This window comes from Eptatretus burgeri, chromosome 8, assembly GCF_056783735.1.
Source record: "Eptatretus burgeri isolate ZD-2024b chromosome 8, Ebu_testis_v1, whole genome shotgun sequence".
Taxonomy (NCBI): Eukaryota; Metazoa; Chordata; class Myxini; order Myxiniformes; family Myxinidae; genus Eptatretus; species Eptatretus burgeri.
Window position 1 is genome coordinate 105602482 of NC_140968.1, and position 19759 is coordinate 105622240.

Sequence of the window (19759 nt, forward strand, 5' to 3'; positions counted from 1 at the left end):
ACGCTCCACTGCTGGGATTAAAAACGCTCCACTGCTGGAACTAAAAATGCTCCAATGCTGGGACAAAAAGCACTCTACTGCTGGGATTAAAAACACTCCACTGCTGGGACTAAAACAATCCACTGTTGGGACTAAAACAATCCACTGGTGGGACTAAAACAATCCACTACTGGGAGGAAAAACATTCCACTGCTGGGACTAAAAACACTCCACTGGTGGGACTAAAACAATCCACTACTGGGAGGAAAAACATTCCACTGCTGGGACTAAAAACACTCCACTGTAGGGACTAAAAACATTCCACTGCTGGGACTAAATACGATCCACTTCAGGGACTAAAAATGCTCCACTGTTGGGACTAAAAACACTCCACTGCTGGGACTAAAAACACTCCACTGCTGGAACTAAAAACGCTCCACTGCTGGGATTAAAAACACTCCACTACTGGAACTAAAAACAGTCCACCGCTGGGACTAAATACGCTCCACCGCTGGAACTAAAAACACTCCACCGCTGGGACTAAATACGCTCCACTGCTGCAACTAAAAACACTCCACTGCTGTGACTAAAAATGCTCCACTTCTGGGACTAAAAACACTCCACTGGGGCAACTAACAATGCTCCACTGCTGCGACTAAAAACACTCCACTGCTGGGACTAAAAACACTCCACTGCTGGAACTAAAAACGCTCCTGTTGGAACTAAAAACGCTCCTGTTGGAACTAAAAACGCTCCACTGTTGGAACTAAAAATACTCCACTGCTGCGACTAAAAACACTCCACTGCTGGGACTAAAAACACTCCCCCGCTGGGAGTAAATACGCTCCATTGCTGGGACTAAAAACACTCCTCCGCTGGAACTAAAAACACTCCACCGCTAGGATTAAATACGCTCCACCACTGGAACAAAAAACACTCCACCGCTGGGACTAAATACGCTCCACCGCTGGACCTAAAAACACTCCATCGCTGGGACTAAATACGCTCCACTGCTGGAACTAAAAACGCTCCACTGCTGGAACTAAAAACACTCCACTTCTGGGACTAAATACGCTCTACTGCTGGAACTAAAAATGCTCCACTGCTGTGACTAAAAACACTCCACCGCTGGGACTAAATACGCTCCACCGCTGGACCTAAAAACACTCCATCGCTGGGACTAAATACGCTCCACTGCTGGGACTAGAAACGCTCCACTGCTGCAACTAAAAACACTCCACTTCTGGGACTAAATACGCTCTACTGCTAGAACTAAAAATGCTCCACTGCTGGGACTAAATACGCTCCACTGCTGGAACTAAAAACGCTCCACTGCTAGAACTAAAAATGCTCCACTGCTGGAACTAAAAACACTCCAATGCTGGGACAAAAAAACACTCTACTGCTGCGAATAAAAACACTCCACTGCTGGGATTAAAAACACTCCACTGCTGGAACTAAAAACGCTCCACCGCTGGGACAAAAAGCACTCTCCTGCTGGGATTAAAAACACTCCACTGCTGGGATTAAAAACACTCCACTGCTGGAACTAAAAACGCTCCACTGTTAGAACTAAAAATGCTCCACTGCTGGGACTAAATACGCTCCACTGCTGGAACTAAAAACGCTCCACTGCTGGAACTAAAAATGCTCCACTGCTGGAACTAAAAACACTCCAATGCTGGGACAAAAAAACACTCTACTGCTGTGAATAAAAACACTCCACTGCTGGGATTAAAAACACTCCACTGCTGGAACTAAAACGGCTCCACTGCTGGGACAAAAAAACGCTCCACTGCTGGGATTAAAAACGCTCCACTGTTGGAACTAAAAACGCTCGACTGCTGGGACAAAAAACACTCTACTGCTGGGATTAAAAACACTCCACTGCTGGGATTAAAAACACTCCACTGCTGGAACTAAAAACGCTCCACCGCTGGGACAAAAAGCACTCTCCTGCTGGGATTAAAAACACTCCACTGCTGGGATTAAAAACACTCCACTGCTGGAACTAAAAATGCTCCACTGCTGGGACTAAAAACACTTCACTGCTGGGCAAAAAGAGAACCACTGATGGGCATAAACTGATGCACTGCTGGGCATAAAGAGAAGCACTGCTGGGCATCAACCGATGCACTGCTGGGCATCAACCGATGCACTGCTGGGCATAATGAGATGCAGTGGTGGGGATGAAGAGATGCAGTGCTGGGCATGAAGAGATGCAGTGCTGGGCATGAAGAGATGCAGTGCTGGGCATGAAGAGATGCAGTGCTGGGCATAAAGAGATGCACTGCTGGGCATCAACCGATGCACTGCTGGGCATAAAGAGATGCAGTGCTGGGCATAAAGAGATGCAGTGCTGGGCATAAAGAGATGCAGTGCTGGGCATTAACCGATGCACTGCTGGGCAAAAAGAGATGCACTGCTGGGCATAAAGAGATGCAGTGCTGGGCATAAAGAGATGCAGTGCTGGGCATTAACCGATGCACTGCTGGGCAAAAAGAGATGCATTGCTGGGCATAAAGAGATGCAGTGCTGGGCATAAAGAGATGCAGTGCTGGGCATAAAGAGATGCAGTGCTGGGCATTAACCGATGCACTGCTGGGCAAAAAGAGATGCACTGCTTGGCATAAAGAGAAGCAATGCTTGTGCATAAACCGATACACTGCTGTCCATAAACCGATGCACTGCTGTCCATAAACCGATGCACTGCTGGGCATAAACAGATGCACTGCTGGGCATAAACCGATACACTGCTGGGCATAAACCGATACACTGCTGGGCATAAACCGATGCACTGCTGGGCATAAACCGATGCACTGCTGGGCATAAACCGATACACTGCTGGGCATAAACCGATACACTGCTGGGCATAAACCGATACACTGCTGGGCATAAACCGATGCACTGCTGGGCATAAACCGATACACTGCTGTGGATAAACCGATAAACTGCTTGGCATAAACCGATACACTGCAGGGCATAAACCGATACACTGCTGTGGATAAACCGATACACTGCTGGGCATAAACCGATACACTGCTGGGCATAAACTGATGCACTGCAGGGCATAAACCGATACACTGCAGGGCATAAACTGATACACTGCAGGGCATAAACCGATACACTGCAGGGCATAAACTGATACACTGCAGGGCATAAACTGATACACTGCTGGGCATAAACGGATACACTGCTGGGCATAAACGGATACACTGCAGGGCGTAAACAGATGCACTGCTGAGAATAAAATGAAGTACTGCTGGACCTAAATCGATGCAAACCTGAGCATAAAGAGATGCACTTCTGGGCTTATGAAGCCTGTAGCTGCTGGTTGCCTCATTCTTTGGAAGCACAGCTGTACCGCTGATGCAGTGCCCCCTGCTATCAATAAGCTGGTACTCATTTTGCAAACCTCCTAAAGATGCAAGCTGAGTTAACCTTCCTGGTGTTATTTCAACGGCTCAAGGTCAATACCCAACGATATCAAGACAGCCACCTTAACCGTTAATCCACCACCAGGCTGCCGATTGCAATGGAAATGAGCTTAACGCGTACAGTTTATGAGCACCAGGTTTGCTTCACCTTTGCTGAATACGGTTGATTCAGTGATTTCTCAGATTCAAATTCAATAAGAAAGACAGGCAGACAGGCATGCCTAATGGTGATAAAAGGTTTGGCCCTAATATGTTGAAATACAGCGTCATGCAAACATCGTAGCGTGATCGTGACAGGTGTCTAACGGTAGTGAATTCATCATCAAATTAATGATTACTTTGTGCAACACCAAATTAAATTGCAGATGGGAGACTGACCCTTTTAGCAAAGCACATAACACATAAAATATAAAATAATGGGCCCAATCACGCCGAGAGCAACACTGGATGGGTCCCAAGGAGGGATCCTCGCACACATGGTAACCAGACTAACGTGACCTTCGTAAGATGTGAGAGAACGACTAATAGAGATGGACATTGCTGTTAAAACACCATTACCTTTGGATGCGAGCGATTTCTGTAAATGCAGATGACATGCGAGTTAAGCAAAGTACTTCAATTTTAATTCACCGGCAGAAAGTCCAATGGAATGCGTTGTCAAAGTGAAACGATGCATCCAATTAGCAAGGAGGACAAAAGGAAGGGAAATAAAAAGGAGGAAAGAATGGACGACGGTTAACCTCGTTGCTTCCTTCCGACATTAACATTTTGCCAATTCTCCCAGTCCCATCTTCATTAACCACCATCCTCCATCTCCACGAGATGCAGCCGTACATTACGAGGATGTCCAAGATGTTCGCAAGAAGCAGTGGTTCTGTTCTTCATGCAAAATGGCTTTCATCTCATCAGGTTACTGTCAATAGGTGTTCATCGACCACTCACGTAAAACAAGGAGCAATATTCCAGCTCTGTCGGTGGAACCCACCTGAGGTCGGGAAAGCTACGGCGGCTTCGCTCGGCAGAGTGCGTCTCCTGCGGACCTGGTGAAGCTACGGGCTCGAGAGAGTGACGCTTCCTGCAATGATCTGCAATGTGGGGAAGGGGTGAATGAATGAAGATACCATGACATGGTGAATATGGCACCCTGGTATGCTCGTATCATATAGAACTACTACTGGATGTGCTGGTCCGATGGGATAGCTCACAGGAAGCGAGTGCTCTTGCGTTTGAGCCGTTTCCTCTGGGATGGTCTCGAGCAAATTTTAAACTGCCGGACCGGTGCTACGCATACCGGGTACCGCATCGTCTTGTGTTGTGCTGACCGTCGGCATCAAGCGTGTGCCGTCCATCGGATGGACGTTAAGCCGGGTGTCCCGTCCGCCAGCATTGGTCGGTCGACATTGAAGATCCTTCTGTGAAGACTTTTTTGCGTCTTTTGTGAAGAGTACGTGAGTTATCACCGGCACACTGAACAAATTACAAAGTACCACCAAAATTTGCAAGGGCAATGCATCAGCAGCACAGTCAGACCCCAGTAATGATGCAACCACACGTGGAGCAAATTTGTAATCCAATATTCAATGACCAATGGTGAGACTGCAGTGTGCTGTACGCACGGGCAGATTTAGGGGGTGTCCTGGGGGTCTGTACCAGGAGGGGGGGAGTGGTTAGTACACACACACACACACACACACACTCACACACACATACACACACACACACACACACACACACACACACACACACACTCACACACACATACACAATCAAGGCTCAAATGACAGAAGGGAACAAAATGACAAGGGGGAAACACCAACAGCAGAATATAAGTGATCGTAAGATCAAGGGGAAAGGGAGAAGGACACATGAGGATGAGCAAGCTGCACACAAGCTGAGCTCCAACGGCACTCGGTGGAGTGCATCCCACCGCCAGGTGAACAGTTGACATTTTGTATGCCACAGATAGGTCGGATCTTGATCCTGACCTGGACCGAAATCGAATCGGCTTGTTCTCATCACCAAACCAACTCTTCCACCAAGTTTTGTCATAACCTGTCCACAACGTTTTGAAATGTCATGCTCCATCCCGTTTTTGGCCCCATCTCTCAATAATGACGAATCACTTACAAAAAATTAAATAATTCCCATATCCGGATCCAAATCTTCACCAAAATCAAATCGATTTGTCCTCATCACACAACGAACTTGTCAACCACGTTTCATCCGAATCTGTTCATAATTTTTGAGATATGGTGCTCCTTATGACGCTGCGGGTAAAGTATTCCATATATCACAAAAACCGGAATACATTTGATAGAGCATCACATGTAGATCATTCATGCCAAATTTCATAACCCAACGTGGGATAATGGCTTTCGGAATTGATTTCGCGTGAACGGTACCGATTTTGAAGGTTTTTCGGCTGTTGCTAGGGAACCAAAGCGTCCCTAGCAACCATCACAATTTCCAAAGCACTAGGTCATAAGATGTACCTACCACCCGAGTTTGGTCAAAATCGGCCCACGTTTACCACCAATTATGCTGATGACAAACGAACAACCATCCAAACAAACAGACAGAATTACTGACAATAAGGGTCACCTATTTCGGCGACCCAACAGACAGATAGACACACAGAATGACACACACAACCGACCAACATAATTGCCGAAATCCGAAGGATTCCGGCAATTAACAAACAAGCAGACAGACAGAAAGGGGTGAAAACATAACCTCCTTCATCTTTCGTGGCAGAGGTAACAAACAATTACAATACCTCATCGCACAACTACTGATAATTAAAACAATAACAGTCATTCCCAATACCTTTTTCAGAGGTGTGATGGTGAAGCAGGTGTGTGGGTGATGCTCCGAGGGAACGTGAGGCACGTGAAGGTGACTGTGTGGCCGGCAAAATGTTTTCCTCGGGTGAAATCTGCTCTGGGCTTTCGTCTTCCTTTACCTGGTGAGAATGGGATAATTCCAAGGAAAATCTACTTAGAGTTTGATGAAGTGATGAGTAACACAACATGAAAGCAATGATCTGAAGAGTCGGAATAATTTGTTCGATAGTTACAATTGCAGAACTGTAGATTTGTAATTCGCTCTACCGAAGAGACTGCCTCACATGGGACTGAATCTACGTTTCCCAGACACTGATAAGACATGAATGTCCATGAAACTCCGAATAAAGGGCAAACAAAAGATCTGAAAGCAAACAAATCTTGTGTAACCGATCCATCTCTATCTATCTATCCCCACCTCATTACTCGAGAAGGTACAGAACGTTCTGGTGAGCCCTCACTCTGCCTCAGCAAAGTGTCCCAAATATTACAGAGTACATATGTGTACACATACACGATGGTGGATACTTTAGAAAGACACACTATCTACCTGGCAAAGGTCTGCTTGCATGCATGCATGCTCGTACATGCCACAGCCCCCTCAACAGAAGGGGAGGGTTGGGAGAGAGGGGGGTTGGGTTGGGAGGGAGAGAGAGGGGTGGAATAGGGGGTGAGAGAGGCAGAGGGAAGAGAGAGTGCAAGGGGAAAGGGATTCCGGCAGATGAGACGCCCAGTTTAACGTCCATCCGAGGGAAAGCACACACAAATTATGAAACACTGGGATGACAGTTTATAGCTGGGTCGGGATTCGAACCCAGGCGAGACAGCTTAGAGCGAGCGTGCGTACCTCTCAGCTTTCTTGCCGTGATGTGGCAAATCATTACTTATACCAACTGAAAACATTGTTTACTCATTGTGATCATATAATTTATTTTGCCTTCTTACCTCCGCGCACGCGCGCGCGTGTGCACACACACACACACACACACACACTTATTAGTATAGATTCATGAGCAAAATGAATAGAGGAGTTGGGTGGGTTGGAGGGTTTGTGGGTTGGGGTAGCGGGCTGGGTTGGAGGGTTGGTAGAGGTGGGTTGTTTGGGGGAGGGGCTTGATGGGTGGCATTGTCTAAGACAGCATGAGTGGTTTGATATCAATTTTCTCTTCAATTTCATTATTATAAGGATAAATCTGGATTTGTAGTTTGTGAATTATTTCGAGTTACATTCACCTTAAAACTACCATTGAATCCTCGTGAAGTGCTTGTGTGCCAGCAGCATGGAATAATGGCACATCAGCATTTTAAAAGAGGCAGATTTGTCACCGTCACAAATCAAGGCCCACACGAACCATTTAACAAATCACAGCACAATGCTCAAAATCATTGTCTCCGATCTGACTCGTCGTCAAGTCACTTCAACCCGTTAGTGCCATTCCCCAAAAGAATGATTCCTTTGACAGTGGAGTGTTCCAGTTACACCACTCTCAATCAAGCATCGACTTTGTTCAGTTTTATAGTTAGTATTCCATGAGCACCTTCTTTATCTCAACATTCATTGCTCTTGTCGAGTACTGATCCAATATAAGGTATTGATTTGCACCTGAACACAACTTTGGTTCAATTAGACTGTTGCGACACACTGGGTAGAAGATACGAACTATAACATTGCACCGAAACCTCAAGAGCCAGGGAACACACTTCATAACTGACTTCAATTGATATCACGGATTATTATGCAGTATTTCCCATGCTAATGGAAGAGGCAGTCGGTTTAATGACCCCTTTAAGACAAGGTGTTTAAATGGGATCTAGTTCTGTTTGACATGAAATAAAATATGTCCGTGGGGGACTGGCAGTTATTTCCCTAACGGGCGGGGTGAAAATGAGAGATTAGGGGGGAAGGGGTCATGGCCCCCCTTCCTGAAGTGGTACAGTCGTGGGGAGCACAACGAAAGTAAAGGGCATGGTCCTGATGTTTCATGAAGAGTTTGGTCTGCATCGGGCCGTCAGTTTCTGAGAAAATTTTAAAATTAATTACCTGAATTTGAGGCGAAACCCCCCCTTTTCAGGCTCATAAAGGGGGGTGGATCCAGATGAGGAGCACAACCCTATGTGACCGTACTGTTCTGATGTATCGTATCAAATTTGGTCCATATCAGTCATGTGGGTTGTGAGGAAAATATGTTTTAGTGAAAATGAGGATTAGGAGAAGGAGGCTGTGGCCCCCTTTCCAGGGAAGATACAGCCATGGGGAGCACAACTTAAGGTTAGGTCATGGTCACGATGCCACATGGCCAGTTTGGTCTGGATCCGGTTGTCAGTTTCTGAGAAAAAGATTTTTAAATGAAATACAAACTTTTGGGGGCAAACCCCCCTTTCACCCCCTTTAAATGGGTGGACCCAGATGGGAAGCATAACCCCATGAGACATTACTGTCCTGGTGCATTGTACCAAATTTGGTCCATATTGCTCAGGTAGTTGTGGAGAAGGTGTTTTGTGAAAATGGGGGATTCGGGGAGGGGACCCGTGGCCCCTCTTTCCTTGGGAGATACGGCCACGATGAGCACAACTTTAAGGTTATGCCATGGTCCCGACGCCTCGTGGCGAGTTTGGTCTGGATCTGTGTGGAGGTTTTGGTCTGGATACCAATATTTGAAGAAAAGCCCCTTTTACCTCCTTTATAGGAGGTGCATGCAGATGTGGACCACAACCCCATGAGACCTTATTGTCTTGATACATCATACCAAATTTGGTCCATATCAGTCGGGTCGTTTGTGAGGAGAAGACGTTTTAGTCAAATGTTAACGGACGTACGTACGGACACCGGGACCCACTCTGAGCTTATTTCTGAGAAAGAACCCAATAACCTGCTCAGATCGCACGTCTATCATATTTACATCTCGAATAAAAATTTTGTTTTTCAAACATTCGGACCTGGAACTTTCAATGCAGCCGTCGGCAACGCTTTCTAGTTTGAATGTCTACATTTCAACAAACCTTGTAATCTTTTCACCTGTTCAATACACAGCTATGCATAAAGTTTGGGTTCGATTGACTCTTGTGCTGCTGTTCCCCAGTAAACATTAGCAGGAAGTTGAAAGTGTGCAATGTGGGGAGATAATCATTCATATTTCTGTAAAAGTCAATTTCATACCACAGTTACCTTTCAGCAGACAAGATAAATTAGGAAAATTTAAAAGTTATATTTTTTTCGATACATATTTTATTATCATGTGCGAGAAATATCCACTTATTACAAAGAAGATATCCAAGAACCAGTTTGTGGATTTTTGTACATTCATTGATAAATTATTAAAAAGTGAACAATCAACACCAGCAAGATTAATGTGAATGACAAGAAACCACAATAAAAGTTACAAATTAGTGAAAATGTGAAACTACTTTTCATCAGATTATTCCCTTGTTTAAAAGACTATGAGTGGATTCAGGATGGCACCAAGGAAGCACATTTCAACCGAACAGCGTGGAAAGATCCAAACTCTGGAGAAGAAGGGCACAGTATGAATAAAACAGCAGAAAAGAATTATACCTCCGCCAATGGTGTGAGGTACAGTTTGCAATGCCTGAAATAAACTGGATTGGGACAAGGCAAGAAAAGGTCAGGAAGACCCAGCAGAACCTCCTCAAGGCAAGACAAGCACTTGAAGTTGATCAGATTACACGATAGAAGAAAATCAAGTCAGCAGCTGACATATGAAACGAGACAGGACTGACTCGGACAGGACGTTGATTTACGGACCTGATGTCAGCGACGTGTCACAGGGTCAGTGTGCTTCTTTGGTTGAATTTGATATTCCTGGCTGCAAACCTCCTCACTGGTGATCAGGGCAGAGACAATGTGCTCGCGTGGCAGGTGATACTTGTTGCTGGCAGGCTGTGCAGCAAGTGCTGTGATTGGACTCAATTTGTGTCATGCTGCCTCCTCAAGTTAGGGGGTTTGATTCCATATATATATATATACTTTTTTTTTTTTTTGATACAGATCCGGGGTTATCACGAGGGAGCTCCACAGACCTTCAACTGACCTCCGATCCTGAGGCCGCCGGCCACAAATAACTCTGCAGCAAGATGGGTTTGTTAGGCAACCGTGGCCGCCGATTGGAATCATCGAGCTGAGCAGTGTTTTCACTTCTTGGTTATGTGTTACATTACTGTTGGCACGGCAATCCTAATTTGGGGTCACAATCTCAACAGCCACCCATCTATTAATTATGTACAGCCGAGCGAACCATGGATGAAGGAAAGGGTAAAAGCGAGCAGGCCAGAAACATTCAACAAAACAGTTTAACAAGCACATTTGTTCAACAAGTACAACAAGGTTTGTTCCATCAGAAATTGCAGGTATTTACGATAGTAATCATGAACATGTATTTACAATGGATGGACAGAAATCACAATGAAAAGGCACAAGAGAACAGTAATTGTTCTTAATGCTTACGGAGCACACTTATTTGATCTTATTTAAGCTAAAAACAAGACACTGCAATCAATCATTCCGGGGAAATGTGGAGAGGAACAAAGATAAGTAGATTGAGTGCAGAGCGGAGCATGGGTACGGCTCCTGCCTCACCTTAAACAGATTTGACTTGTGTAAGCTCGTGCCACGTGCAGACCCTCACAGCATGCAAGCTCGTACCGTGTGCAGACAAGTGCAGCGTCCAAGCTTGTACTGTGGGCAGACTTCTGCAGCATGAAAGCTTCCCCTTGGGAGCTCTTGCAGTCCGACCAGGCAGATGTGAGCGCAGGCTTGGCCAAAGGACTCGTGGTAAAGAGAGCATGATGGACAAGAGCGAGAGAAATCAAAAGTCCCGGCACATGAGATGAGTCGAGACCACTCCTGGCAGATAAGATGAGTCAAGACCTCTCCTGGTAAATAAGATGAGTCGAGACCACTCCTCATTAATGAGATGAGTCGAGAGAAGTTCATGGAAGAGGACAATTGGTGCACAACAGCGCTTTTCAATCTCCATGTCAAGGCTGCTTGAATGTCTGCCGATTTCCATGTAAAGGCTCAACGGAATCAATTGAGCATGGGAGTGTTCCAGCCCTTCAGCACGAACTTTGTTCACTCACGCTCTCAAATATCACAAACTTAATTCAGAGGTTACGATTCTCTTCGGAGGTCAAAACCAATCTGGATTTTACAAGTAACTTTATCCACTCTCTATGGACATACACCCTCGACACAGGTTAAAACCATCTGCTCTCACAAACCAGGAAAGGGGGTGGGGTTGTTGTTGTTTCCGTTGTATGATGATGTCAGCTGCAGTGAACAGCTGCAGTGCCAATGATCCTGCAGAAATAATGTTTTGTTTTGCAAGAAATTAAAATAATGAAGAGTCCACTGCAGGGTGAATGATTGCCTCCATTGTGTGGATTTTCAGGAAATTAAAAAAAAAAACGAGTATTTCTTTTGCATGGTGCCTTACACAAGATACACATTCCTTGTATGAGTCAACATGCAATTGTGGTCCCTTATTTTGAAGCTACAGGGGTAATTCGTGATGTGCTTGGTCGGGGGATGGTTTCGGATGTGGATTAGAAGAGGGAGGGATTTAGATGGAGGAACCAACAGGTGGATTCAGTTGAAGCAAAGTTTCCATGGGAGTTACGGGTTTTGAAAGCGAACATGGTGACGGACCGGTGATGGATGGGTCGCTGGAGTTAAAGAAGTGTCAAAAGATGGATTGACAGATGGAGGGATGAAAGAGAAATTGAACATGCCAACTCACACACATCTATCTCCCAAAATATCCCTCCATACAAAAGGGCAAAGATCTGTCTCACATAAACTCAATATATATATATATATATATATATATATATATATATATATATATATATATATATATATATATATATATATATATATATATATATATATATATATATATATATATATATATCTTCTTCTTTCGGCTGCTCCCGTTAGGGGTTGCCACAGCGAATCATCCGTTATGATCCGCATACTGATTTGGCACAGGTTTTTACGCCGGATGCCCTTCCTGACGCAACCCTGGTCGCCTCTTACGACACAGGGATATGGTACACCTATTCTAACCCGGGGTATACACCGGGCCCAGTACACTGGTACTCACTTTGCCGACCTCGGAAGGATGACAGGCTGAGTCAAGCTCCTGGTGTGTATTAATTCAAGCGACCAACGGGGCTTGAACTCAGGACCTTTTGGATCCCAAGCCGCTACCCTAAGCACTATACCAACACCAGGCGCTATATATATATGTATATATATATATATATATATATATATATATGTATATATATATGTATATATATATATATGTATATATATATATATGTATATATATATATATGTATATATATATATATATATATATATATATATATATATATATATATATATATATATATATATATATATATATATATATATATATATATATATATATATATATATATATATATATATATATACACACACACACACACACACAAAGATATATAGCTCTGGAAAAAAATAAGAGACCACTCCAAAAAAATTTTAATCAGCATCTCTACATGTATGGCAGCCATTCCATTCCAGTGCCTGTTGAATTCCAACACAGGCACACCTCATTCTACTTAGTGAGGTACTGATTAGGTGATCACCTGAACCGAATCTTATTTAACAAGGAAAAGTATAAAAACCACTGCTGTGGTCATCACTATCCTCTTGCAATAGGACCAGCTGGATGGCAAAAACAGTGCTAGTAGTACGTCAAAAGTAATTGGAATCAAAAAAATAACTATTGACCATGCCAAAAGAGTTGAAAAGAAAAGTTTTGAGTGAGGAAAAGAAGGGTTCAATTCTGGCTTCACTGGCAGAGGGATACAGTGAGCGTCACGTTGCTTCCATCCTTAAAATTTCAAAGACGGCGGTTCATAAGAACAAGGTCAAGCAGCAGGCATTGGGGACAACAAAGCTCCAGACTGGCAGAGGGCGAAAACGACTTTCCACTGACCGGGATTACCGCCAACTCATTCGAATGTCACTCAACAACCGCAGGATGACATCAAGTGACCTACAAAAAGAATGGCAAACGGCAGCTGGGGTGAAGTGCACGGCGAGGACGGTTTGAAACAGGCTCCTCGGGGCAGGGCTGAAGTCGTGCAAAGATGGAAAAAGCCCTTCATCAATGAGAAGCAAAGAAGAGCAAGGCTGAGGTTTGCAAAAGACCATAAGGATTGGACCGTGGAGGACTGGAGTAAGATCATCTTCTCTGATGAGTCCAATTTTCAGCTTTGCCCAACACCTGGTCATTTAATGTTTAGACAGAGACCTGGAGAAGCCTACAAGCCACAGTGTCTCGCACCCACTGTGAAATTTGGTGGAGGATCAGTGATGATCTGGGGGTGCTTCAGCAAGGCTGGAATCGGGCAGATTTGTCTTTGTGAAGGACTCATGAATCAAGCCACGTACAAGGTTGTCCTGGAAGAAGACTTGCTTCCTTCTCCTCTGACAATGTTCCCCAACTCTGAGGATTGGTTTTTCCAGCAGGACGATGCCCCATGCCACACAGCCAGGTCAATCAAGGTGTGGATGGAGGACCATCAGATAAAGACCCTGTCATGGCCAGCCCAATCTCCAGACCTGAACCCAATTGAAAACCTCTGAAATGTGATCAAGAGGAAGATGGATGGTCACAAGCCATCAAACAAAGCCGAGCTGCTTGAATTTTTGCGCGAGGAGTGGCATAAAGTCACCCAACAGCAATGTGAAAGACTGGTGGAGAGCATGCCAAGATGCATGAAAGCTGTGATTGAAAATCAGGGTTATTCCACAAAATATTGATTTCTGAACTCTTCCTAAAGTTAAAACATTAGTATTGTGTTGTTTAAAAATGAATATGAACTTGTTTTGTTTGTATTATTTGAGGTCTGAAAACACTGAATCCTTGTTGTTATTTTGACCATATGTATGTATGTATATATATATATAGATATATATATATATATATATATATATATATATATATATATATATATATATATATATATATATATATATATATATATAGTTGTGGTTGAGGAAATTCGCAAACCACCATTCAGGTCCCATAGGTGAGATATCTCTGTAAGTATATGTGTAGTTAGCCCAAACCCGTTGTTTAGAGGGAATAAATGTGATTCATTCGGGCTGCGACCCTTTAAGATAGCCGTTTTTCTGTTCTATCTTTATTTTGAACCAACCACGTCTCAACCGCCATCACGCAACAACCACCAACCGCAACGCCGCTTCACAACAACAACTACGCCAACAGCCACGACCTTTACCGTCACAACTCGCTCTCGCAATCATCGCATCACCGCCATGCCAAGCGTCACCGTGGCCAGGGATCACCACAATAAACCCTCCACCACCTTCACCTCTCCTCCTTCTGCCGCCATTCCCGCACCGCTTGTGGGCACCGATCCTGGACTCGTACAGGGCGCGCGCCGAGCAGCGGGTGCAAAAAGCGGCCTTTCCGGGGAAGTCGGATCAGGAATGATTCACGCCCACTTCTGTTCCGTCCTATCAGCGAGCGCGGGGCGATTTGGCCCCGCCTCCAGGCGCGTCGGAGTAGAATCGATATATGCAGATTCGCGGATCGGGAATGATTCACGCCCACTTTTCCTCCGTCCAATGGGGGAGCGTGGCTCCGCCCCCGAGCCGATCCTGATCCAAAAATCTGCATATGGTTTCTCCTGTCGCACTATAAAGCGCCGAGCGCGGAGCGAATTGGGTCGAGTTGAGAGTTTCTGTTTCGGGCTCGGGCGAGTTGGAGAGGTGTGGCAGCGGCAGAGAGAAGAGTTTCTGTTTCGGGCTCGGGCGCGTTGTGGCGGCGGCGAAGCGTGGCAGCAGCAGCAGTCAAGACGGGGTTCGGAGTCTGTCAGGGAGCTGCGGAGAGGGGAGGCCGGGAACGCGGTCGAGGTCGCAGTGGAGTCGCTCGTCGTGGGACCCAAGCAAGCCAGATATCCTCTTTCCCCAGAGCATCAACAACCCCCCCTGTTTCCCCCCGCGCTGAGATAGTGCGAGAAGGGGGCCCCGTTCCCACCCCATTCCAGGCAGTGCCAGCGAGGCCCGCGGAGGAGCGCGGAGTCGGAGCGCCGCCGCCATTTTGCGGCTCATCACCAGACGGGTAGGCTCGACGCGGTCTCGGTCCCAGGCCCGTCTGCCCCCTTGTCGTTGAGGGTGGCCCCTTTTTCTTTTGCTTTGGAGTAAATGTGTTGTCGGCGCCGTCTGTAAAGTAAAACTGTGTAAGTGTTGCCATGTGCTCGCGTAGTCAGTAGTAGATCTGCATTGTGTCTCTTTTGTTGCATTTGCTTTTTGTGCATAATTGTTGTGTTACTTTTACATTTGCTTTTGGTGCATAATTGTTGTAATTGTATATGTGTGCTTTCCGTTTGCCGCGGAATAAATGTGCCTTATATTGAACTGTTTTTCCCGTTTCGCTTCGTCTTTTCTTTTATTGAATCTCCATCTTACTTCACGTAAAGGGTTGGTAGGGGCTAAATACGCCCGATAATTAATCGGAACCGTCGAGGTTGACGATAACACCGCTCGGTTATCCCGATAGTACGGAACGGGTCGCTTAAAGTGGCCCGTGTCCGAAGTCGACCTGCGGCGAGGTGCGATCGCCCGGTCTACCCTCCGTGTGGGTACTTAGGTAGGTCGAATTTGGCGAACAACCCTATCCCACGCGGGGGGCCGATTGGCACGATCGTGGTGAGGCCGAAAGGCCCACCCGTGACTAGTTCCCGGCGTTAGTCCGAGAGGGTCACGACGGAATTGTCCGTCCGGTGGGCGACGTGCCGCGATTCGAGTTACGTGGCCGCTCGCACGCCGGCGGGCGCGAATTCGCAACATTATATATATATATATATATATATATATATATATATATATATATATATATATATATATATATATATATATATATATATATAGAAACCTACAGTGGGGAGAACAAGTATTTGATACACTGCCGATTTTGCAGGTTTTCCCACTTACAAAGCACGTAGAGGTCTGTAATTTTTTATCATCGGTACACTTCAACTGTGAAAGACGGAATCGAAAACAAAAATCCTGAAAATCACATTGTATGATTTTTAAATAATTAATTTGCATTTTATTGCATGAAATAAGTATTTGATCACCGACCAACCAGTAAGAATTCCGGCTCTCACAGACCTGTTAGTTTTGTCTTTAAGAAGCCCTCCCATTCTCCACTCATTACCTGTATTAACTGCACCTGTTTGAACTCGTTATCTGCATAAAAGACAGCTGTCCACACTCAAACAATCAGACTCCAACCTCTCCACAATTGGCAAGACCAGAGAGCTGTCGAAGGACATCAGGGACAAAATTGTAAACTTGCACAAGGCTGGGATGGGCTACAGGACAATAGGCAAGCAGCTTGGTGAGAAGGCAACAACTGTTGGCGCAATTATTAGAAAATGGAAGAAGTTCAAGATAACAGTCAATCTCCCTCGGTCTGGGGCTCCATGCACGATCTCACCTCGTGGAGCCTCAATGATCATGAGAAAGGTGAGGGATCAGCCCAGAACCGCACGGCAGGACCTGATCAATGACCTGAAGAGAGCTGGGACCACAGTATCAAAGAAAATCATAAGTAACACACTACGCCGTCATGGATTAAAATCCTGCAGCACACGCAAGGTCCCTCTGCTCAAGCCAGCACATGTCCTGGCCCATCTGAAGTTTGCCAATGACCATCTGGATGATCCAGAGGAGGAATGGGAGAAGGTCATGTGGTCTGATGAGACCAAAATAGAGCTTTTTGGTTTAAACTCCACTCGCCGTGTTTGGAGGAAGAAGAAGGATGAGTACAACCCCAAGAACACCATCCCAACCATGAAGCATGGAGGTAGAAACATCATTCTTTGGGGATGCTTTTCTGCAAAGGGGACAGGACGACTGCACCGTATTGAGGGGAGGATGGATGGGGCCATGTATCGCGAGATCTTGGCCAACAACCTCCTTCCCTCAACAAGAGCATTGAAGATGGGGCGTGGCTGGGTCTTCCAGCATGACAACGACCCGAAACACACAGCCAGGGAAACTAAGGAGTGGCTCCGTAAGAAGCATCTCAAGGTCCTGGAGTGGCCTAGCCAGTCTCCAGACCTGAACCCAATAGAAAATCTTTGGAGGGAGCTGAAAGTCTGTGTTGCCCAGCGACAGCCCCGAAACCTGAAGGATCTGGAGAAGATCTGTATGGAGGAGTGGGCCAAAATCCCTGCTGCAGTCTGTGCAAACCTGGTTAAGAACTCCAGGAAAGGTCTGATCTCTGTAATTGCAAACAAAGGTTTCTGTACCAAATATTAAGTTCTGTTTTTCTGATGTATTAAATACTTATTTCATGCAATAAAATGCAAATTAATTATTTAAAAATCATACAATGTGATTTTCAGGATTTTTGTTTTAGATTCCGTCTTTCACAGTTGACGTGTACCTGTGATAAAAATTACAGGCCTCCACGTGCTTTGTACGTGGGGAAAACCTGCAAAATCGGCAGTGTATCAAATACTTGTTCTCCCCACTGTATATATACATCTGGTATATATACATACTCGTAGTAATGCCCGGCGTTGCTCGGGCTAGCAATAAAGCCCGGTGTTGCCCGGGCTTTCTTGAAAATTTCCTGAATAGCTGTTAGGGGTTAGAGGTTAGGGGATAGCGATTAGGGTTAGGGTTGGCAGTTAGGGTTAGGGTTGCAGTTAGCGGTTAGGGTTAGGGTTAGCGGTTAGGGTTAGCGGTTAGGGTTAGCTGTTCGGGTTAGCTGTTCGGGTTAGCTGTTAGGGTTAGCTGTTAGGGTTAGGGTTAGTGTTAGGGTAGCTAACCCTAACCCTAACCCTAACACTAACCCAAACCCTAACCCTAACAGCTTGGCGTAGCGGAGGTAAACAGCGCCCGGGGCAAAGTGGAAATTTGCTTCCCCCGTAGGCCTTAAACTTGAGTGGATTTGAATGGAAAATCCCATAAGGGATATAGATTTATCGATTTTTTCGAATATCGGAAGTGTTATGGAAAAATTTATAGCCAATGACCTAAGTTGGACCAAAAGCCATAATCGTACCGAATTTGAATGGAATCCGTTGGAGTTTGTGAAAATACATCAAAACGAATTTTGAGGGTCCTCTTAAGGAAGACAATAATATCATTAGTATATGTGCCAAATCTTGTTTCATTTCATGCAGTAACAAAAATCTGATGGTGGAACAAAGAAAGGGGCATGCCGAAATATTAATATATATATATATATATATATATATATATATATATATATATATATATATATATATATATATATATATATATATATATATATATATATATATATATATATATATATATATATACATATACAGCCCTGGAAAAAAATTAAGAGACCACTGCAACATTATCAGTTTTTCTGGTTTTACTATTTATAGGTACGTGTTTGAGTAAAATGAACATTTTTGTTTTATTCTATAAACAACTGACAGCATTTCTCCCAAATTCCAAATAAAAATATTGTCATTTAGAGCATTTATTTGCAGAAAATGACAACTCCTTAAATGCATGTTCAGATTAGCCCCATCCCCATGTGTAATGGGATTTTAAATGTGATGCGTTGAGAAGGGTAAAGAATAGATCCCTCCCTTATGGGAAGTTTTTTTTTTCTTTACGACAGGCACGTTCACACACATTTCTTTTGCAAGCACTGACCCTGCCTTATTTTTCCTCAGCAACTTTTATGCACATATTTCTTTCGTGAGCGCCGACACCCGCAATTTTTGGAGCGCACGGGATGTCAGGGTAATGGTGTGCAAGTGGGGCGGGGTGAGCTTGGGGGGACTCTGCGCCCGCTGAGACGGGCTGCATATATAAACACGAATTGGAGGTCCGTTCTGGGGAGAAGAAAGTGATAGGGTAAGCGAGCCAAAAAGAAAGCAAGAGTTGAAGCGCGTGAGGGAAGAAACGAGCCAAAGAGGAAGCGTGCAAGAGAGGAAGCCTGCAAGCACGCAAGTGAGCAAGTGAGCGTGTGGTGCACGTGTGGGTGTCTGACCAGCGCCAACAACGAGACAATTCGTCCTCCCCAGTGCTTGAGCAAGCGAGCGTGTGGTGCGCGTGTGGGTGTCTGACCAGCGCCAACAATGAGACAATTCATCCTCCCCAGTGCTTGAGCAAGCGAGCGTGTGGTGCACGTGTGGGTGTGAGCAGTGCTGACACCGAGTGAGGCACGGGTCGGTCACCAACGAATGAGGCGCTGATCAGTCACCGACGGACCGTGTGGGTCACTGGACGTCACCAGTTTCATGAAGTGTGAGGAGCTGCCCGTGTCGCAGCACCAGGGTCTAAACCCACGACAGACGACTTGGTGCCCTCCCAGGGTTCAAGGCTGTTCGCGAGAAGGTGCACGGCAAGGCTGCATGCTGGCGACGGACGTGACACGCACGCACACATTTCAGGAC

At 45.3% G+C, this 19759-nt stretch overlaps 1 protein-coding gene across 5 annotated transcripts in view; it reads right to left on the reverse strand.

Moving 5' to 3' along the window:
• Positions 1 to 19759, reverse strand: part of LOC147022485 (neurabin-2-like) — a 262931-nt gene that overhangs the window by 68636 nt on the left and 174536 nt on the right. For all 5 annotated transcript variants that reach the window (XM_085893427.1, XM_085893426.1, XM_085893425.1 and 2 more), the window contains 2 exons: positions 6243 to 6378; positions 4402 to 4501 (listed from right to left, as the gene is read on the reverse strand). In XM_085893427.1, coding sequence (XP_085749553.1) covers positions 4402 to 4501; positions 6243 to 6378 — 236 coding nt within the window. The remainder of the gene's footprint in view (positions 1 to 4401; positions 4502 to 6242; positions 6379 to 19759) is intronic.